The following is a 23,387-nucleotide window of genomic DNA, read 5'->3' as shown; positions in this document are numbered from 1 at the left end:
CATCAACATAAACATCTAAGACGCAGAATTAGGACATGTGATTCACCACACACTTGCCTAATATCTTACTAGATGGCCTGCAAACATGGTTTGCTGTTGCAACACAGGAAACAGCATCCGTGTAAAGATTGTTTTTGGAGAGTTTCTTTATTTTTATAAGTTGTATTCTTATCTTATAATGTGGAGATAAAAATATGCCACCTAAACGAAAACTTCGCCGTGATGATAGTGAATCCTCTGAAGACCAGAACTCTTCTAAGAAAGTGAAACAGGTAAATAATATCTTATTGATTTTATAGTTAAAGCATGATTAAAGGGAACAAACGACGGACTCTGAGAAATAGTGAATATTTGAGCAAGCATAGTACTGGAATGCCTATTACTATAGATTTAAAACTTTCTTTTTGTTGTTGCTGTTGATAGGTATAATTTGTTGTGTTTAGGTAGAGAAATTAATCGAAGATGATGAAGGACAAGGTTTACTTTTAATTTTATTTTTTTCTGTCTACTTTTATACCTTTGTTTGCTTGAGATTGTCTATGTCATCATTTCCAAAATAATTATTTGAATTTATATGAATTATTTTTGAACAATCTTTATGAATTTATGACTCTAAAATAAACATTTTCTTGCTGGCATCAGCATATTGTCAGAAATCAGGGAATTAACATAACCTATCTAAATCATGTTTGAGAACTGGGGACTACTTTGGCATCTTGGTTTGTTCTTTGGTAGTGATTTAGATATTTTATAACATCTTTAAAATAATCATAAGGAAATATATATATGCAAAATCAACTTATTTTAAGAAAAATCTCTTTATTTACAACTTATTTTAAACCAGAAAAGTATTAACTTTTTACACAAAGTGGTTAGTGGCTTTTTACACAAGGTGGTTAACCTTTCTATCGAAATTTGGATATGTTAAGTATTAGATTAGCTAGTACATATTTTTAAGTAGTTTTAGGGAAATAAAAAACATTGCATGTTATACAAACAATCAGCCAACCTTGAACGTAATGAGTTCAGATTTTTCGCAAGATTAAGCCTTTACAGTCCTTCATGCACAAATGACTCTAAACGCATTTCTTAGAATTATCATAATCCTTTTTTTAGTTCAGTTAGATGTGCCAGGTTTCTACCAAAGGTTTTTTTAATTTTGGGGGTTTTAGTTTTGTTGAATTTTCTATTGATATTTTTGTAAATAAAATTTTAGATTTGAATACACAAGCAGTTTACAAAGAAGTACTTGATCATATATACAAACAAAGAGATCATGACGAAAACCGTCCTTTGTGGAAAATGTTTGATGTGTTGCCATCAAAAGAGGTATGCAAAATGAATTTTTTTTTTTTAAACTCACTTAATATGAAGACGGCTACCAACTTAAAAACTCTTGTATGTAATGAGAAATAAAAAATTAACAATGGCATTTAGTCCAAAAAATGTGATTGTCCATATAGATTGGGACAAAACGAATCTCTTTTTTCTTATTGGGCTATATATATCTTTATTAAAGTTATGTGCTTAGGAAACCTCAAGCTAATACAGTTTAAATTTTTTTGGGCATCTTAAATCCTTTACATGAAGATTTCCATCTTATAATTATGTCGTGATTATCTAAACAATTTAATCAATTATCCTTGACTACCTAAACAAATTTAAGGATGGTCTCAAAAGTTGTTGAGGAGTTGAATTTTTTATGACTAAGTGTAATGTAATCTTTTTTGCATCTATTTTTAGGAATTTCCAGTGTACTATGATTATATTGAGAATCCAATAGATTTAAAAACAATCAAAAAACGAATACAGGTAATTTTTAGGAAGATGTTTAGTTTTTGATATGTTATTAAACCTAAGGTAGTCTTTCTACAGAAATTGCTGTTTTGCAAGCGGTTTTGTGTTTCTTAGTTGAGCATTTCATGTAGGCTAATGTTCTGTCTTAAAATGTGTGTAGTTTTTTATTTTCGTGTCATTATACAAACACTACAAAATAAGTATGGCTTAATATAGCTTTGCATGGCTTTCATTTAATGAAGCACATTAAATGAAGCCATACAAAGTGCTTCAATTTCAATAAAAGTTTTAAACAAAGTTTATACAAACTTTTTAAAAATGATCATGTTTATAAATAAGAGACACTTTTTTAAGAAAAACTAAGAACCTCTGTTGATCTTTTAGCATTTTTGTCTTTGTCTGTAACAGATTACTCCATTAAATGACGGAATGATCATGAATTTTTTTACTTCTAGAAAGATTAAGGGAAATTTTATGGTAAAGAATTTACAGAGTGAAAATGTTAAAAGTGTGTCTAGTGTCCCCAGTTCCGATAATAAAAGTCTCATATTCACATACCGTATTTTCCGGTATATACCTTGCGGGTTATAAGTTGATTTTTACGACTTCCACTGTTGGTGCGGGTTATATAGTGGTACGGGTTATATGTTAAGTTTTGTAATTTTTTGTCATTTATTTTTAACATAAACACAACACATTGTTTTTCATTAATTTTCTAGTTAACAAGATGTGGGTAAGTAAAATTTTATGGGAGTTATAGGAAGGTGAGAGCTATCCAATGGTCTAGGGTTTGTAGTTCCCTTAAAAAGCTTGTTTGCGGGTTATATAATATGCATATTATATATTGGAAAATACGGTATATGATTTCTATGATCCAAAGTACTTAGCTGGTCAAATTCACTGAAGTGACATAATTGCTAAAAATATAACACTATAAAGTTCCGTTTATGTTTTAAAATATTAAGCCAATAAGCTGTGATCATAAAACAATTTTAACTGTAACAATAAATCATATCTTGGTCAGAGTTGTGCTAACAAGTTAACAACAACAAAATGTGTTAGTAACTAGACAGAATTCTAAGAAAAATACTACTACTTTTAAACGGACTGACAGCAAATGCTAAAGTTTGAACAAATTTGTAAACTTTTATTACTTTTTTTGCTGCTTTTAATATTTTATTATATGATATATATTATAAGGTACTATTTATAAACTTAATAATTACTAGAATTACTATCAAGAAATCAAATATAACATGCTAAAATTTTACCAAATTAAACTAAATGTCCAAATGAAAATATGTATTGACAACAGTACTAATCTTGCTGAATAGGCACTACAACTACAACAGCTATTTAGAACTATCTGGTTAGAAAATAACGACAGCTTTAATAGCTTAAGGTTACAGGATAGAAATCTGTATATTAATGGACAAAAAATGCTAAATTATAAACATATGTACCGTTCGGTTTGTTTGTTACAAATTTCCCTTTTTTTTTATTTCAGCTTCAAATTTATCTGAAACGTACTATAATAATCTTTATGTCATACATATAGTTCTAAAATGTAATGTTCTATTTCTAAAATAGATTATATTCTATGCTAAAATATATTTTTTTGTTCTACTTTGGAAATAGGCATTTTGTTTTAAGGATAGGCTGTTTCTAAAAATAAAAATTCTAGTTTAAGAATATATACCGTTCTATTCTAAGAATAAATAATTCTAAAAAAAAAAAAAATTAAATATTTTTAAACAAGTATTTTTACCACACAAAGTGAAATCTGTATCATGAACAGTGGTTACGATCTACATGAAATTGACATTAGACAAAATATTTGTGATGTAACACTATCTAATATTCAAAACACCATTTATGTCGAAATCATGCAGCAATATACATACATTTTTCTCAGCAAAGTCCTATTGTTTAAGCCTTTCTAATTTAAATATTTATTATACTGTTTTGCTTCTGTATTTTACCGATTTCACGTTGGCAAAAATATCTCGACGTGAATTTTCATTTTTATGATTCGCCTCAACAATCCACAATTTCACGTCGGCACAAACGGGGACATTTTATTTTCAGTGTCTTAAGCAAGCTTGTTCACATTTAAACTACTTTAATTCTATTTAGGATGAATAAGAAAAATGCTCAGCAAATACTTTTTTAATTCTTGCATGTAAGGAATTCTTTCTATTCCTTTCTATCTATCCCTTCTATATATATAATATATATATATATATACGATAGACCCAAGGCAATTGAAGAATTCTGTAAATTGCGAATATCAAATTCGCCTTCCCAAAAATTTTGCCAACGTAAAATTGTTTGTTTTTTTTCAAATTATTTTGGCATTTGCCGTGTGCTGAAGTGATTTAGAAAGGCTGTTGTTTGGTACCTGCTAAGTTTTAACCTTAACTTGCGAAAATGCCATGTTAATTAATGACCTGTAGATAAATTTTTATTAAATGGACATTGACATCATGTTAAAAGCAGAACATTTTTTTAAAATAGGCAAATCTCTTCCCTGAATTTAAATTCCGAGAATAACCAAAACTAGTGTGAACATACTAACTCTAGTTCCTACTCTGTCCTACTTCAAATTTTCGTATTCAAACGTTGAATCTACAAGCATCACTGCTTCCAATTCTGTTCTTAATCTTCATACAAAATAACACCATATTTTGATTTAAAATGATAAAAATATTGTTGTTCCTAAACACCATGAAATGATTGTATGGAGCTAAAATAATGCCATATTTCCTTTTTAAAGCATCAAATGTGGTTGTATGAAGATGCCTGTCTTTTAATGTAGCGAAACAAACTCTGTTATTATTTTGAACAAAAATAGCGCAATTAAAATAAACAAACTTTAAGTACAAAACTGACTTTGTTGATCCTATACAAATAACATACCAACTTTATTTTAAATTATACATACTTTATACAAATTTATAATTTTGATGACATGAAGAAGATATTATTAGAAATAGTATAAAGATTTAATAAATTGATATAAATTCCAAAACAAATATTTTGGTACAGCCCTTAAATAAAATTAATTTTTTTGGAATCTATTTTGTTTTGTTTTTTTGTTTGCACCTAAAATTAAGTTAATATCTTTTATCAATTTACATAGACGCAGCATTATTCTTCAATCGACGAGCTGGAGAGTGATATCCTTCTTTTAATTAGCAATGCTCATGCTTTTAATGAACCAAGATCTCAGATATCAAAGGTAAGATTTTTGTATTAAGTAAAACAAAAAAACAGGATGTTAATAATAACATAAAACACCTATGTAAAATATTTTATTCTTCACAAATCTTTTTGTTACATTAGTAACATCTTGAGGTATATACAAAAATTAAAATTATCCACCTTAAATATATCATAAAAGTACCATAATTATCGACATAAAAACACATGCAAGATTAAAACCTATATCTATCTTTTGTTCGTTAAGGGATGATTTAGATAACACAATAAAAAAGGCTTCTAAAACGTTATGTAACGAAAAGCTCTGTAAAGAATAACTATGAAGAAATTTAAGTTCTGTATGGACTTTATTTTTGTTATGTTAGAACAAAATACAGCAAGTTTTCCAAGTTTTAAAGAGACCTTTTTCTCGTTGTGTAAGGATAAAATATAGCGATTTTTAAGCTTTGCGGGGCCATCTTGTTATTTTAGAAAGAAATACAACTATTTGTATGCCAAAATATGGAGATGTACAAAACCATATATAAAAGAAAATGTTTTGTGAATTTAAACCTGTTGCCTCTATTGTGTCGTAATTCAGACTCTGGTCATATTGCTTCTATGCCCTCAACAGGCATTCGCTTAAAGTTTTCTTTTTATCCATTATTAATACTTTGTTACAAATAGAAAATTTTGCAAGGCACTGAAGATAAAATTTCAAAATTATATTGTTATCAAAACATGAATCACAAAAAATTGAGCATGGGAAAAATAGGAAATACGAATTTCGTATTTTGTAAAAATAAGCGTATATATACTTGTTATTTTAAAAAAACAATATATGAATTTTGTATTTTTTAAAATGTTTGTATTTGGAAAAATACGAAATCCTTATTTCTTATTTTTTGAACTACATAATAACGAAGGGGCTGGTTTTCCTAGAGAGCTTCACACTTATTATGTGGTGCAAAAATATTTACTATTTGTTTCAAGCATTTCTAATTAATTTCAAATTATATTTTACCCTTTTCAAATTAAATAACATTTTTAACATCCTGTATAAATCATCCTCATGTAGCCTACCCTGTAGACCATTTCTCTGTGTTCTCCTGACATTCTACATGTGGGCTACTACTTCTAGGACTTCACATTACAACGGTTGCTTTTTTAATACTAGTCCTTTGGATGTTAAGGGTTGATTTTGTTTTCAGGATGCCACTTGCCTTAAAAGAGCATATTATGCAAAACGAAGTGAACTCAACAGAACTGCCAGTGGGTTGAAAATTAACAGGCGAGGAAAGTAAGATTTTTAATCTTGTGTTTTGATTTGGTTAAATACCAAGTGAATTATTTCTTTTTGACTAGCGTAAAGTCAAGCATGAGGGAAGATAAAACAGTACTACTGTATACGAACAGTACTACTGTATACAAAATACAACGAAAGTTTGTAAACCTAATCATTTGTTTTTATGTAGATCTAGAAAAGCATCTCGGACTACATCTGTAGATTCTGAAATATCTGAAGTATCAGAATTTACTGAAGATGATAAAGAAGAAAGTGAAGACACGACTCCTGCACCAGTGAAAACAAAACGGCGTCATCAGATTGCAGCTTGTGATTTGTCAAGTTTTGCAGCGACATCTCCTTCTCAAGCTGTATCTCCATCAGAATCTAAAGATGATGGTCTTATTGGACAAAGTATTGAATCAAATCCGTTTGCATTATTGTATGATATGCTAGCTGCTTTTGTGGATCCTGCAACTGGTCGGAAACTGTCTACGTCTTTTTTAAGATTGCCTTTGAGAAAGTAAGATTATCAGTTATCTCTTACAATGTCAGACTGCAACAACTTAGAAAAATTGATTTTTAATGTGGCTTTTTTGTCAGCAACTTGAGAATGTAAAAACTTCTAGTATAATGGCATTCTTGTTAGCACAGACAAACAACTCAATCATATTGCTTATTTTTTTCTTTTCTTAAGATATATAATCCTTGATAATAGTATTATGTAGTATAACTGGTCAATAAGCCCGTGAGAAAATCCAGTTAGACAGAAGAAAAGTAGAAAAATAGTGTTAATTTAATTTTGGTGATGTCAGCAATAAGACATCGCCGTTTTCAATGAAATTTTTTTATGAATTTCTTAAGGGATCATCTCCAAGATTGTTTCAAAAAAATTGTTGCGTTTTTTACCGATTTTAGAACAACATTTTCTTGTTGTTTCTATTACGAATTATGGCAATATTTATCTTTGCAGGGATATTTTTTGTCATTTAAGGACGAAAAACAGCAATATTTAATCTTAGTAGGAATGTTTTCTTGTAATTTTAGAGTTTCATAGCGTTGTGTTCTCGACATTATAGAACAAAATACGGAAATATTTAGCTTCAAAGAGATATATTCTTTTTAATTTAAAAGGAAATATTGAGACATTGGTTTGACAATGTTTCAACATTTCCTTTCATGATGCGTTATTAAGACCTTTACAAAGTATCACACATGATAATTTAACGATTTGGAACTTTTTTTAAATTGTTTTCAAATACTTTTACAACTGTTTCATTTGTCGTAGTCTTTCATTTTGTAAAAAAATATGAAACATTTAATTCGTTTCATGATATGATTATGAAATGATGTAAAAAAAAAATAAAAAAAAAATTTCCATACAATGAAAATCGTTTCAATTTTGTATCAAAAATTAATCTTGAAGACGATCTCTAACCATTTCCAACCTGTTTCCTCTGTTGTGTAGAACTTCAGACTTTGGTCAAAATAATGTAAGGATCGTGCACTTTTACCAAACAGTTGGAAGTTTTAGAATTTAAAAATTTTGCTGTCATTGGCAAAGACAACAATGAGCAAAAAAGAGTTGTAGAAATTTGTTTAGTTTAGGAATTATGTCCATTGAATAGATCTGATCTAGAAAATGTATAGGACCATGTGCTTTAGACAAATGTTTACTAAGATATTGTGGTTTAAATGTTTTTTGATGACGTTATTGACCTAACGATTCCAAAACAAGTAAATTATCCCAGCTCTAGGAAATTAGTCCCATTTTTGTCCCTGGTGGTACTTAGGTACCCATGCAGGAAATGAACTTGTTATTTCCACCTGCTTTCAAGTTGTTTGGCCTTAAACTTATAAAGTGCAATGCCATGACGTCACCAATTTAATTAAAAACATTCACATCAATCTGTTTTATCCATGTTGTGGCATACCGTCAAAATAAGTGTTTTGTCGGTTAGCAAATTTGGATATAGATATAGTTTCTCACTTATTGTTCAAAAGGAAAAAGTAAATGTCAACATTGCCAGCCAGAGACAGAAACAGACAGACTCAGCGTATCACTATGATAGTTTTATCACAGTTATGTGTTTTGTTTATTTATTTATTTTTATATACTTTATTTTCAGATCATATCCAGACTATTATGAAGTAATAAAAAGGCCATTATCTTTGGGAAAAATCAAAACAAAAATTAAGGTGAGCTGTGGATAAACGTTTTACGAAGTTTATACTCAATCTGTTTTGATTTTAGATTAGATAAAGTATCTGAAACTTGAATACAGGGTTGAGTATACTTATTAAACCTGCTCTTTTGCAAATGCTTGTTATTCAAGAAGTCAATAGACCTATTTCCATATCCATTTTTCTTCGGCGAAATATACATACCAAAATACCGAATAACATAAAATTAAGATTAGTTATGAGCAAATTTTAGTTTGCAGCGAAGTAGTGCAGATATGGTTTGTTTACTTGCAATATTTGCAAAATTTATTTGTAATACAGATTGTTATTAAGTTCTGGTGATACGGGATAATAGCATGTATTATTGGGCTATTATAATGCTTTTGTTTATTATTCTTGGTGTTAAATGAGCTAGGTGTTGCCTAGCTTTCAATATGATGATATAAGTAGCCAGTCAGACTTGTTCCAAACAAACGTGAAATTTCAAGCTGTTTACCAAAATTGGTGATGTTGCTGGTATATATCCTGTCTCCAGTTATTTAGTGTACCTTATTTTTTAAACAACATCTGTGAAAATAACATTAGCCAGGCTTATGACAGTGGTTTTAAAATAATGGTTGACCTTTGAGTGCCTTCCCTGATTTATTTTTTTCCAAGTGAGGTTAGTTTTGGAAGTATTTATAACTCACATTTTACACATTAGTGATTTCAGAATTAGAATACTAATTAGACTTGATGGGGAAAGATAAACTTTGAACTTTCCTTGGAATGTTCTTGCTTATTTGTGTCACATTTTACGCCTCCATCTGAGATTGTATTTAGTGAAAAAATTATTTATAAAATTCAAAAATATAAGGTTGACAAAGGGGATGATATCCTAATTGTGAAATTTTGAATTCATCTTGGTATTTTTTTAGGCTAATGAAATTGTCGCTCGGTTAAAAAAAAATTCCTTGAAAAGATCACTTCACAAAACAATTTAAAAATTGTGGCTTGAAAAAAATACAAAATGGTTACTGACGTACTGCTTAGAAAAAACGAAATCTCTGTAAAATTTTGTCCACAAAATGCTTGTCATGTTAAACTTTAGTTTAATCAGTGAAAACTGTGGATTTTTTTGTGGGGTCAAAAGCAAAACTATGGAAGAATACCATGAAGATTATTTTATGTGAATATTTATTTATTTATTTATTTTAAATATCATTTTACACAACCAATTTTGAAAAATGCTTTGTTGATTTCTTATGCAGCTAAGCTATAGCTATATAATTGTTCAGGGTTGTAGCTTTAGCTGGCTACTTTGGCTGGCTACCAGCAAGCTAATTATATTTTTTTAAACTGATCAGAGTAATGTGAAGTGCCACTGAGCGTTAGTAAACTGTATGTTGAGTTTTATTTGTAAATTTACTTGGAAACAGTAAAATGAAAATGTATTTACATCATTCTAGTGGCTAGGTTTCAGGGGTAGCTAGCTAACATATACCAAAATATACACCCTTAAAATCCGCAACAGTTGAACATTTTTGTCACACTACCACTACCAACACCCTCTTTATAACTGTGTTAACGACGAATATGTAAAACTGCCAGTTAAAAGCTGTAAAAGTTAACATTTTGTTGATACATTCTTCAAACTTGCATGCAAACAACCAGCATCCCGAAATTTGCTCATAACTAATCTTGTTTTCATGTTGTTCTGCATTTTTGCATGCATATTTTGCTGAACCAAATGGATATGGAAATAGGTCTTTTGCATTGAAAGATTTTTTGATAGATTTTTTATAGCCTTTATTTTTTTAAAGTCTAAATTTAAAATTTTAAAATTTTTGAAACCTACATACGTTTTTTCTAAAAACCATTCTCAGGTATTAGTTCTGTCGGTTTGTGATGTATCAATTAAGTAAAACAGGTTAATATATTTTCTAGAACAGAAAAATTTATGATTATTGAACTAATTTCTATTATTTGTTTGTTTGTTTTTTTGTTTGAGATTGTTAGTTTTTGTGTTTACTGGTCTTCTTTTATTTTCAGGCTTCATACTACTCTGATTTAAACATCTTAGAAAAAGATTTAAATTGTGTTTTTGACAATGCTCAACAATATAATCAGCCAGGAAGTTCACTTCATTCAGTAAGTATATACCACTACAATCGTGGACATGTGAGGCAAATCAAAAATAAAATTTAAATTTGTCACTCTACCACCCCAAATCAATGTTGTGAAGTCAACACATCCACCAAGTGCAAGTCTAGCCTATCCACAATGCAAAAGAGTTTTTTTTTTTGTCAAGAAATTTTCATGCAAAAATGCCTCCTAAGACTACGATTGTAGTAAGTCCCAATTGTCTCTGCCAATGTTTACAAACTAAATCAAAAAACACTATTATTTAGCGTTTTTTGTTTGATTCCAGCAATGTGTGATTGATCAGCACTAAGCAAATTCACCCCTTTTATTAATTGAACGAAATTAAGATCCTATGAATTAAGTCAAATAAGATATTTTTTCATTCCAATGACATTGTTTTTTTGTTCACAGTGAGTCTATCTTGGTCTACACTTTCAAATCTTGTGTTCTGTACATAAAACGCTATTCTTTGTGAAGATGTTTACGTTGATGACAGTTTTAGTTTGATTATTGTTGTTATTATTTCACTTATTTTTTCTTCCAGGATGCAGTACAGCTACAAAATTTCATGCGTGAAAAGAAGCATGAGATAGAGATTACACAGGAGTATATTGACATGAGAGAACTTTTGCCTGTAAGTCATATGCATTCTTTGACTTCACGTTGGCATTCGCATGCATAACTGACATAGTAAAGTTAATTCTGTTTTTAGTTTAAAAATGATTTTGAAAAAAGGTGTAGTAAAAAAGAAGTGTTGGTAGTGTGAAAGAAAGTGTATCGAATAAAAACTTAGCATGCTATAAACCTGTATGATTTACAGCATGCTTTTTTTTCATAATTTTTCAAATGTCAAGTTTAATCTTTCTTTTGTTTTTATTTATTTTTTGTACATACCATCTTGTTAAGACAGTGGCAGAAAAGCTCTTAAAGTTGCTTAATTTCAAGGATAAGGAAAATATGTTAAATTCCTTGGATAGTGTTCAGTTTTGGAAAGTGTAGATCCTACTAAATGTAAAAATTCACAAGTCCACCTGTCTGACTAATCATTGACCAGACAAGAGGGTCTTGTTATTCTGTGACATATTTAACATGCTAATGGATTGTTTTGAAATTTAATGTAGCTGTCAAGGCTGTCACTACAATTCAATGTAAAAAATACATTCAAAATATGTGACTGTCCAAAGGAATTAGATAACAAACAAATTAGCGTTAAATCTTAACGTTATATCACCACGAAGAACAAAAGAAATAACGCTAATTAATGCTAGAAAAAGCCCACTTTAACGTTGTAATGTTAACATGAGATAACACTATAGCCTTAAATATCATTGCAAGATAGCTAATTTAATGTTAAAAGCATTAATATTATTTAACATGTTAATGGCTCATCCTACGGCACGAAATAATCATTCTCCATTTGCGCCTAACAGCATTAATCATAAAATGGGACGGGAACACTAGAAACCCAGTTGTTCAATTTTATTCGGTGCAATTTTTTTTGTAAAATACTATTACAAGAACGTGTTATAAGTGCCATGCTCGAGTTATTTTTTAATTATTTAACCAACATGAATTATTCGCCATTCCCCCATTGTAGTATCAAAAAATCAGACATAACAACATTGGAACTAAGTTGCTCAAAGTTTTCTGAATATTTTGTTAAACTCTGTTCTGCAAAATAGCTTAACAAGACGATGCAACGCTACGTTATGCAACCAAGCAAAAAAGTTCATAGTAAGTAAATTTCACTATCAATAATGTTAATATTAGTAACTAAAACTTTAAATTTAATATTTATATACAATAAAATGTTTGCAACACTTAAATCTACTGTTTTTTAAATAAAAACATAAGCTAGCTGTTCCATGTCTCTTCAGTTGCATTAAATTGTGTTAATATGTAATTTTTTATCCACTGTATTTTGATAGGATCTGGTGCAATCTTTCTTTCCTGTCAAGTTTGATTAACAACCTCATATGGAAATGCTGTTAGAATCGGATGCACAATATTGGTTGACTGTGCATTAACCATTGTTGAAGAAAACATGTCTGTTCTGTATCCATCTTCAGAAAGGTAATTGTTTCAGCTGTTAAAAGTAGGAAAAGAACCTGGTAAGGTTGGCCGTATTTCTGCAATATCGGGTGCGACGGTTGGAGAAGTGAAGGTTAGTGGAGGAGATACATCAAGTAGAGGAGATACATCAAGTGGGGGAGATACATCAAGTGGAGGAGATACATCAAGTAGAGGAGATACATCAAGTAGAGGAGATACATCAGGTGGACGAGATACTTTTTCAGGTGGACGAGACACATCAGACAATTTTTATTTTTAATATTCGCGCCAGTTTAAATTCTATCGCTCTGGCCGCTAGCAAACAGAATTTTATTGTTGCCGGTACTCCAAATTGGCTTTGATCACATCCTGACATGACATATTAAATTAATTGTCCAATTAAATTCCATGTTACTCAAAATCATGTGACCACCGTGTCTGCGATGTTGGAAATGGCTACAATAATAACAAATAGAAAATTGGACCAATTAAAATTGCAAGAGGGACTAACCACGTGGCTAAGTTCAGCTTTTTTAAGGAGCTAGCCAAAAATATTAGTGTAAAGATGGAATCTACGTGCTATTTACCACTTGACACAGAGACTGTTACCATACAGGAATTTATAAACAATGGTTGTGGCTGAAATTAGGTCTGGAAAGTAGCGTCTGTTTTTCAATTTACTGAGAGTGAGGTCACAGAATGTCGTAATTCAATGCAAGAACACAATAGCAAGAAAGCAGTAGCGACGAATGAGATTTCTTTTCCCTATGGACATGTCCATTCATAAATATACATATTTGTAAGGACATTATAATACACATGGCCTACAGCCAAGACAACACGGCAATGAAAGGAGACTTCCTTCAAATAGTCACACTAAATAAAAAAAAAAATTAAATTTGCTAAAGAAAATGCTGTTCCCGTTCCCGGTCGAATTCCTAGATATCATGATGAAAATGTCTCTTTGATACCATCATCGGAAACAAAATATGGAATTTATTCGTCCTAAATCCCCCTTTGTTTGTTACAGTCTGTTTTGTGAGCTTTGGAACCAGTTGATACCTTGGGTGGTTGTGGTGAAACCAATGACGGATCTGTGCTGGAATTGTCAACAAAACAACCGCATAAATAAAACAGAAAATGAAAAGTTAACAGTTGGAACACTTAAAAAAAGCCAAAGCTGACCTCTGTTTTTATAAGCTTTAATGTGAGCAATCTTAAGAGCAAATAAAATAAATAATACTTACAACGTCTTTGAAAGTTACTTACCTTGCTCATTTTCTGGAACTCTGCATTACAGCTGAAATTATGCCCAACAATTGCATCATCCACAAGATCCCCTACAACCTGGCTCAATTTTTTTTTAAACTGCTCGCAAATGTGGAATTTTTGGTGTTTGCAACAATTATACCAACACTCAGTACAACTATCTCATCAATAAGATAGTACAGGCAAGGGTGCCAATTCTACAATATTGTACGTTCGTCGCTTCTTTTCCTCTAACAAAATTGGAGATACTATTGCAAACATTCATGCTGATAACTGTGTTGGTAAGTAATTCTGTTACAAAAATACCTATAATAAATTAAGTGAAAACGAAAAAAAAGCAATAACTAAAAAGCAAAAAAACAGCAACAAAATAACACAATACCCATTTAGAATTGCACAGATTTAAATTTGGCAGTTAATACAGTAATTTCTTTAAATAGAACACTTGTCTTAAAGGCCTTTTTACACTTTTCTTAATTTTTCTCTTATTTTTTGTCCTATATAAGACTCCAATGGTTTAAGCAGCTTCAGAAATTTAAAAACCTGTCTACACATAGTATACTTGCATTTTAGGTATAACTATGTCTTGCGGTATTTGCTTTGGCACACAATGGTTGGCCTACATCACAAAATTACCTACTCATACGAAATTCAGCTGTGACAGGTGCTTTGGAGTTTTTAAGAAAAAACAAAAACAACACCTTTGTGGACATTGTACGACATTGCAAACACTTGTATCGAGTCAGGGGCATGCAATGTTGCTGATCTGGTAGGGACACATGATGATAAAATTCTTGTGGCGACATACAACTGGTCAAAAACGTTTTCTGCACTTTTTAGGAAGATTGCGAACATGACAGATTACCAGTATTTTATCATGGACAGAGAGGAACCTGGAGTGTACGCATGTAAAATAACTCTCAACTCACCACCATCCAAATTTGACCTCCCAAAAACAAATGACCTGCCACCAGAAACTATTCCACCTAGAAACCTGACAGTTTTGTGCAGAGGATACGGAAGACACTGTGGCCCAAGTCCCTTCTAAAACGTTTTTTTTTTATAATAGCCATTTTGTAAGAACAACGAGGCTAGGACTGGCAGAAGATTTCTACATAAAAAGTTGACCACTTTCAATGCAATGTTTTGGTTTTGCTTTGAGAACAATTACATTGAGTCTGCACTTTTGTAAGTTAAAAAGCAGGACCCAAGGAAAACCTGTAGTTAAGTGTTATTATTAATCTATATGCAGTCTTTGACATGCTTTTAGTTTGTAAAATATATTATTACCCATTAATTACACGTTTTACTTGACTATTAAAGCAACATAACTGTGGAAATTCTCGAAAAGAAACTTTATTATATACCTTACAAAGTTGTTAATATTCTAAGATTATTAAACTGTACTCTTGACAATCTACATGTACAAAATACAGCAGTTAACTAGCCAATTTACATTGACACAATTAGTTTAGTCAGAAAAGTCAAAAAATAGGATTTTTAAGGACTTCAAAGGAACAGAATCTTTTACAGGGGGCATGTTTTATTTGTAGTCAGCCCTTGGGATTCTCAGAGAGCTAAGAAGTATATAACAACTTGAAAATTTTGTAGCTATTCAATAGTTTTTTTTGATGTGTTGTGTATTTATTATTTTTTTGATCAGATTTTAAACAATATATAGCAGACTATCTTTTGTTCTGTCATTTGCTTTATTTGCTAACAGCAAATACACAGTTTTTTTATAAGAAACCTAAGCATATTGCATACTGGAGTTTCTCAAAATTTAGATAAATTGACCTTTGTTTTTTAAATTTTCCTAATTTGACATTGAAAAATATTTCGGAGAACTAGCAAAACTAGAAAATTATGTTTGGCTATGTTGTGATGTAGCTAAAAATTTTGAAAAATCATTGTAAAACTAAATTTATGATTCCCTTTGTGTGTATTGTGTTTTGTCTACATATTTTCAAGCTTCAAAAATTTTTAAAAAAAATTGAATAAGACTACGTTGCGACTAAGTATAAAGGTTACAAAAATAAATATTACCATTTCCATTTCATAGATTAAAATAGGTGATCTGTAAGTAAGCCTGGAATTAAAAGCCTACCATGCTTTCTAGTCAGTCATGCAGAAAAGGTCTCAGCTCTGTTCGCATTATTAGACATGAGCTGAGAAACGAATTTAATGTAAAGTCAAAATGGAATAACCACGCTTTTAACGTTAATGGCACTATTTTAATACTAATTATTATTGTCGTTATTATTACAAAAAAAAATTATATTAGCGTTATTAACATTATAGCGTTAAATTTTAGCGCTAATTAACGCAAGTGTTTGTTATCAAATTCCCCTGGACAGTCACATTGTTTGACAATTTCTTAACATTTTTTTTTTTCAATTTTAGAAAAAGTCAAAGAGAGTTTTGGTAGGATATGCAGTAATTTTATAGATTTGTTTAATAGTCAGGAAGTTGTTAGATGAATGTAGTTTTACTTCTAAAGGTGCTATTGTATCTATATCGTGTGTAGTGTATACAACAACTATTAGAGCGATTTTGAAAATATAAGTAAAAACTTTGTATTAATTTTTTTCTTTTTTGTCAAAATATTTTATTTATTTCTACAGTGCATTTATCTTTGCAGAGAAATTTGATTTTAGTCTAGATCAGATTGTAGGAAGTCATTAATGTACACGGTTTAACTCACGTTTGAGTAGTAAGATCTGCAGTTGCATAGGAAAAAAGAATTTGTTTCAAAACATTTTACAGAAAAAAACTGGCTGGCATAAAAAAATCTGTTGATTTGATTTGCTTACAGCTTACTTGAGCATGGCTTTGTGTGGAGCTGTATTAGTATTCTGGGAAGCTTTAAATATGAAAGTTGTTAACTGACCTAAACTATCTTCTCGTTTTAATTACATTAACATGTTTTTAATTCGCTTTATACTTTTGTGTTTTTAATAATTTTAGAAACGTGGTCGTCCCCGGCTTGTTAAAACAGAAAGTGGAGAAGAATTACAAAGTCCTGTTGCGGTTAAAAAGCGTTCTCAGCAATCTACACCGGATAACAATGATCCAAAGTCCCTCTCCAAACGATTGTTGTTGATGTATAACTGCATATTGGATTATAAGGTATAATTAAAGGCTTCTAATTTCATGGTTTTCAAAAAAATAGCCATATTTTGTCTGTTTAAAGTGGTTGCACTTAATCTTTATCCCTGATTTCCCACAGAGTTATGTATTACTTTATGCTAACAGGTGAATGAAATACTGGCATAAAAACAACAGCTCTGACCAGAGCTAAAATTACATCAGTTTATTTACAAACAAATCTTTCCATAAATACTCTCTGCAATTCTGAAGAGAATGGTTAAGTTTAACTATAAAAAGCTGTCTTTAATCTCCAAGATATAATCATAAACAGTTTAGTAAGTAATACAAAATGGTCCTGCAGTGGGAGCAAGCTCAGGCAAACAATCCCCAGCTGCACTTTCATGACAAGTATTAACTCTCTTGTGATCATGGCTCTGGTCACAGTCGAAAGCTCATTTAAAAAATATATTTGTACTGATTTTTTTATGTATGACATGTATTCCCATACCCCATTTCAATTTCAAAAAAAAATTGGAAAATTGTCAAACATACTTTTATTGTTCCAATATTTTGTACAGGATTCTGAAGGAAGAATGCTTTCTGAAATGTTTCTTGAGTTGCCTGATAAGAAAGAGTACCCAGACTATTACAAAGTGATTCTGAATCCAATTGATATGGAAATGATTCGTGAGAGAATCGAAAGAAACCACTACATGACTGAAATGGATTTTATCCATGATTTTGAAATTTTATTTCAAAACGCACGACATTTTAATGAAGAAGACTCAGAAGTGTATGAGGATTCGATTATCTTAGAGAAAGCATTGAAAAAGAAAAGACGTTGGTTGAGTCATGTTACAGGTTTGTTTTATCTCTTCCTTTTTTTTGTGTGTGTGTGTTTAGCATATAGGCTGCCCATCATAAATAAAAATTTAGGGCAAAATGTTTGTAATTGATTAATGTAATATGACAAAAAGTTTTCAAATTAAAAAAGTTAGCATAAATTTCCTAAAATGTTTAAAATTTTAACTGTCGACACATAGAAAGTTATGACAAAAATTTAAACATGATATAATGTGAGGAAGCTTATGTTATGTTATGTGTTTATCAATCACTTTGTGTTTTTTTTTAATATTTTTATTTTATTTTAAATTTTATTGCTGTGTTGTCCTAGAGTGTATATCTTAGTTTTCTGTTTGATTTATAGATTCAGTGTCATACCCAATACTTAGTTAAAACTGTTACATGCAATCACAGTTTGAATATTATGTACAGATATGACGTGTTCTTTCTTATAGATGGAAAAAATGCTAGTCCAATGAAACCACCAAGGTCAAGGTAGGTAAAGTTTTCTTTTAGTTGCCTGCCAAAAAAGGTTTTGGAATAAACATATGAGTTTTAAGCTTGCAAAGAGATTTTATTAAATGTGAAAAGGTTGATTCAATTTCCTTATAATATACACTTGAGTACTAACATCTAATTAAATTACAAAAAGTTTGTGCAGCATTAGGATACACTATGCAAACTTAATAAAGTTTAACGCTAGCCACAAAACAAAACAAAGTTGCTGCAATGCTTTCCAGCTGTAACATATTGTGTTGAATGTCAAGAAGGCAGTTTATTTCCATGTGATACAGGACTTAAGGATTGACATATCTGTGTATGTATACATATACTGAGTGTTCTTCCTTTTTCATTACGTATGTGCACAAATAGGTACATAGAAAAAAGAAGTTTAAAGTAGCAAAATAAATCAAGAGTAGAATATACAAAGTCTAATGATTTGAGTATAATCTCATAAGCAAATCAAAATATTCTGTTTGTTAAACTCAAGTAAACTTCACATTTGTGTTCTCGTATTTTTGAGTCATGGACCAAACCTCTCCATCCTCAAGAATGCAGTTTAATCGAACAAATTCACATATTAAAATCTCAACTAAAAACTTTGCGTGCTTAATTAATGTTATTACAGTCTTGTGTCATTTAATTTCTGCAATATCAACAATTCGCTGTTGAACTGTTCGCTAGCGCCATGTTTGTTGTCATTAGTGATGTCTTAGTTTGTTTCTCATTTATAGCAACTCTCCTGCATTGTTAAAAAAGTTGCAAAGTGGACACTGTTTAAATATAAATCAGGAGCTACTACAGTACATCAGAAACTATGTGGTAAGGATTGATGTTATTTTTTTATGCTGACTAGACAGTTTATAGAAAAGATCTATCTTCATGCTTTAAAAATGAGAAAATTCAAATGTATTTGAAATTGAAGACAGCTGTTACAATGGTGTGACAGTAAATTGTAATAGCAAAAGTAATGATCAACCATGCATACATTTTTCAAACAACGAAACGGTCCAAATGTTTTTTAAAGTGAAGGTGCCAATGCTTGGATGAGATAACAGTTCTTTTGTAGCTATGCATAAAAAGATTGTCTTTTCTCAAGTACACTTTGAAAAATAACAGAGTAACATGTTTTATGTTTTATCAAGCTATTCATTTAACTTAATTAATCCTAAATTAATTTTAGGATGATACAGGAAGGTGCTTGGCATCAATATTTGAAAGACTTCCTACCCGATCGGTAAGTGTTTAGTGAACTTTTGTGCAGTTGCTGTAAAAAGTTTATGCCAGTTTCTTGATGAATATATGATACATAATACAAAATCATTTTTATGTTTAGGAATACCCAGATTACTATCAGTTAATAAAACGACCTATTGATCTGGTTTACATTTCATCTCGTGTCAACAAGGTATAGTTGTTTTGCAGAGTATCAATTTTATTTTTATAAAAGTAGTTATGAATTAATTGGCTCGAAATTCTAATGAATTCAGTGAATAGATGAAGAATCTAAAGCTTTTATTTGAAAACTTGTCATTTATAGTCTTAATTTTTGTAGAATTATATAATATTTAATTGTCAAGCCATTTTCTTTTTATTTTAAATTTTGTATATTTTTTTGTAGTATGCTAGTTTGGATGACCTGGAACAAGACCTCCTTTTGTTGTTCGACAATGCATGTCATTTTAACGAGCCTGATTCTCAAATTTATAAAGACGCACTGACACTCCTCCGTGCCATGATTGCAAAGAAAGCAGAGTTGCAACCAGATATGGAAAGTCACATGCCAGATGTTCAAGTCTTAGTGAAAAACTTATTGCACAGATTATACACAAATGTCATGAACCACACTGTTAGTTGAAATTAGTTTCTTATTGCTGCTTTTTAAAAATCATGTTCAAAGCAGTCAGATTTTTAACATGATTTATCCACAACTAATTCTTTGCTTTTTTAAGTACTGTATTTTCACCAACAAACAGCTCTTTCTAATAAACACCCCCTCGAAAAGTAAAAATATTTTTAAATGCCCCTTATATACTACCCCCCCCCCCCCCTTTTTTCCTCTCCCTAGTGTGATGAAAGGGGGGGGGGGCATTTATTAGAAAGCCCCTTCATGTCAACTGATTCGGACGTTGAAGATGCTAATATTAAAGAGACTTTATTAACTTTGATGATAAAAAAGATGACGTAAATTTTAAGGAGGTATAAAAAATATCTCACATACCAGATAAATATTTTTTGTAAATAAACGCCGTTCTCTAATATACGCACTCTAAAAATCTTACAAATTTTTATAAACATCCATGGCATTAATTGGAGAAAATATAGTGACTTAAAACAAAAATTGTAGCCAACTTATATATATGCTATAATTTCTAGATCCTTAAGGGTTTTGTTATTTGCTCAAATTTTATGAACACACCAGTACTCCATATAAACATTTGATTTTTAGGATGAAGAAGGCAGGAACTACAGTGACTCACTTTTAGAATTAATGTATCAGCCAGATGAAATCTCTGATGAAGCAAAAAAGAGGTAACATTACTACCAGTCACTTGCTTGTTATAAGTCTGTATCGTCTCTGAAACTTTCTATTCAAATGCCATTCTTTGTTTTTTACTGTTACTGACTTGGTTAAATCTGTTTCAGGAAAGCCATATCTTTACCTATTATTGGTCAGCTGTTAAAATTGGTATGTGTTTTATTCTTCAGTTGATGTTAAGTGTACTCGCATGTACTCAAACTTATCATTTCAATATATAGATATCACTAAGACTACCTTTTGATAATTGTAGGGTGTGCTTAATATACAATTTATTTACTGTGCAGTATTTGTTTACCAAAATTTACTTAATCAGAAGTTTTTAGTATCATAAAAACTTCCTTATAGCAGACATCCTTCAGAGCAGAGACCTCCTACAATGGATACTTTTTCCAAAAATTAAATGATGATCAAGCTTTTATATCAAAACTTCTATGTACCAGGCAGTCTATAGCAGACCCTTCTCTAAAGTGGACGTCATTTTAGGGTCCCAATTTGAATTACCCTTGCTTGTGTTTTATTGAAGACAACATGTTACAAGATTTAAACGTTTGTTTGTGCTTATACAAGGTAAAGTCTTGAACGAGTCTGTCTTTGGTTTTTTAAATCCAAGATATCTTATTTATAATATTGTTTCTAGCCTTTTTTTCCAAAATCAGCCTGTTTACACATTTTAAAGTCAACTTTACTATACCCTAAAATTCTGAGCTGGTTCACAATCTGTACTAAGCCAATTTGAGAAGAACATCTACATAGCAGACATCTTCTATTGCAGACACTTATTTGATATCCAACTGGTGGCTGCTATATAAGGAGGTTTTAATGGAAGCGAAGTCCTGAACCAAGCATTCTTTCAAGAAGACAAACGCCCATAGATTATATGTACTTTTATAATTTAAATTTAGGGATTTTATAAAAGACTGGATCAACTGCAGGAAGACATATTCTCAATATTGAAGAAGGCAAGGGAAGATGGCAGAACTGATTCAGAGGTAAGAGAAGAGATATTTGACGTTTCTCTTCTTTGTTTAGCATTTCTGCCATTATTAAAATTTTGTGAAACCAACCAAAATGTTTTATCTAACCATGTTTTTTTTTGTTCTCTAATGTTAGATGTATGAGGATGCATGCGAATTACAAGCCTATTTCACACTTGAACGCGACCGACTCACCAAAGATGGCTTACGGTTGATGTCACCAGCCTTAAATTTCACAGTAAAGAACATTCAGCATGAAATTGATGATGAGAGGAAAGAAAAGTTGCGAAGCGAAAGCAAAGTGGAGGATAATGACGAAGACGATGATGACAGAAGAAGAAGTAAATTGCTTTCCCGCAGTATTATGACCGTTGAAGTGGTAAGTAAATATTAAAAGTAACAGAGATAGCTTAGTGTAGTACATTCAACTAGCATTCATAAGGTTTCAGGTGTAAGTCTCCACCTAGCACATTTTAAATGTAGTGTTGTCAGCCCATTTGTATCCACCTAATGACTGTGAACCGGATTGCGTGGCAAGCAAGAAAGTTAAAGCAATGATTTAATTTTCTGTGGCAGTAGTGTCACATGGATATAGTTGAAAGCCAACCATTTGGATATAATCCCTGAGAGAGTTTAACGCCTGGTTACGTACTAACGAAACTACGTGCTAAGAAACAAAGTTTGTGTTACGAAGATTGACTTTTCAGCCTTTATACTGAACCATAAACGCAGGGTGTGTAGGTTCTCATTACTTGAAACAGTGAAACTTAACGGAAATAGAGCAGATATGTCTTAGACATGTGATACATTGTTGCTAAAATGGAGAATCTGTGTCAAAGAAATTGAATCGTTTATCTTGTTTCATTTTGCACATTGTTATCTCTACAGCAACCTGATGAAGATGGTTTGTCATATTTACAGTCACTGTGCGTGGAAGGTGTAACCTATCGCATTGGTGATTTTGTTTATGTCAAACCCGAGGAACTAAACAGGCCACCACATATTGTATCCATTGAGAAAATTTGGGCGCAAAAGAATGGCGCACATGTACGTATGGTTGTTTTTTCTCTTGTTTTGAGTACTTTTACACTTTACTTATAAAACCTTTTTTCTCAGAGCTCAGCATAGCAATTCATGGATTGCAACTTAAACATTGGCCCATATTTTTGTGTCATCTGGAAAACTGAATTTATGGAATTTTTTTGTTTATATCAAATTAAAATGTCCTTTTATTGTACCACTGCCTGATGTGTACTTTTAAACATTTTTCTTCCCTTGAAGTAGTTAGTTTAGTATGTTGTTGTGTTTGTATAAAATACTTTATTGTTGTTAGGGTATATATGGCTGTTGGTACTTTCGACCAGAGGCCACATTCCATTTGGCTTCGCGTAAATTTATGGAGAAGGAAGTGTTTCGTAGTCAGCATTATAGTTACATTCTCTTCAGCGGTGTGATTAGCCGATGTTATGTTATGAATGTAAAAGAGTATGCAAAGATGAAACCTCAGGTATTGAAGTTTTGAGAT

General features: G+C 31.0%; 1 protein-coding gene across 2 annotated transcripts in view; it reads left to right on the top strand.

The window, feature by feature from the left end:
* The first annotated feature begins 54 nt into the window (after positions 1 to 54).
* Positions 55 to 23,387, top strand: part of LOC130626206 (protein polybromo-1-like) — a 33,035-nt gene continuing 9,702 nt past the window's right edge. The window contains exons 1-24 of one of the 2 annotated variants that reach the window (XM_057441313.1): positions 55 to 272; positions 444 to 477; positions 1,217 to 1,329; positions 1,744 to 1,812; positions 4,940 to 5,038; positions 6,210 to 6,298; positions 6,474 to 6,806; positions 8,413 to 8,482; positions 10,499 to 10,597; positions 11,136 to 11,225; positions 16,316 to 16,336; positions 16,880 to 17,041; positions 17,581 to 17,863; positions 18,301 to 18,340; positions 19,081 to 19,168; positions 19,530 to 19,583; positions 19,683 to 19,754; positions 19,968 to 20,195; positions 20,796 to 20,878; positions 20,993 to 21,035; positions 21,791 to 21,877; positions 21,999 to 22,241; positions 22,751 to 22,909; positions 23,196 to 23,369. In XM_057441313.1, the coding sequence (XP_057297296.1) occupies positions 195 to 272; positions 444 to 477; positions 1,217 to 1,329; positions 1,744 to 1,812; positions 4,940 to 5,038; positions 6,210 to 6,298; positions 6,474 to 6,806; positions 8,413 to 8,482; positions 10,499 to 10,597; positions 11,136 to 11,225; positions 16,316 to 16,336; positions 16,880 to 17,041; positions 17,581 to 17,863; positions 18,301 to 18,340; positions 19,081 to 19,168; positions 19,530 to 19,583; positions 19,683 to 19,754; positions 19,968 to 20,195; positions 20,796 to 20,878; positions 20,993 to 21,035; positions 21,791 to 21,877; positions 21,999 to 22,241; positions 22,751 to 22,909; positions 23,196 to 23,369 (2,811 nt within the window). In that variant the 5' untranslated portion in view covers positions 55 to 194. The remainder of the gene's footprint in view (positions 273 to 443; positions 478 to 1,216; positions 1,330 to 1,743; positions 1,813 to 4,939; positions 5,039 to 6,209; positions 6,299 to 6,473; positions 6,807 to 8,412; positions 8,483 to 10,498; positions 10,598 to 11,135; positions 11,226 to 16,315; positions 16,337 to 16,879; positions 17,042 to 17,580; positions 17,864 to 18,300; positions 18,341 to 19,080; positions 19,169 to 19,529; positions 19,584 to 19,682; positions 19,755 to 19,967; positions 20,196 to 20,795; positions 20,879 to 20,992; positions 21,036 to 21,790; positions 21,878 to 21,998; positions 22,242 to 22,750; positions 22,910 to 23,195; positions 23,370 to 23,387) is intronic. The other variant, XM_057441314.1, reaches the window with a different exon arrangement.

Source organism: Hydractinia symbiolongicarpus, chromosome 14, assembly GCF_029227915.1.
Source record: "Hydractinia symbiolongicarpus strain clone_291-10 chromosome 14, HSymV2.1, whole genome shotgun sequence".
Lineage (NCBI taxonomy): Eukaryota > Metazoa > Cnidaria > Hydrozoa > Anthoathecata > Hydractiniidae > Hydractinia > Hydractinia symbiolongicarpus.
The sequence above is the reverse complement of the archived record's forward strand: the minus strand, read 5'-3'. Positions and strand labels throughout refer to the sequence as shown.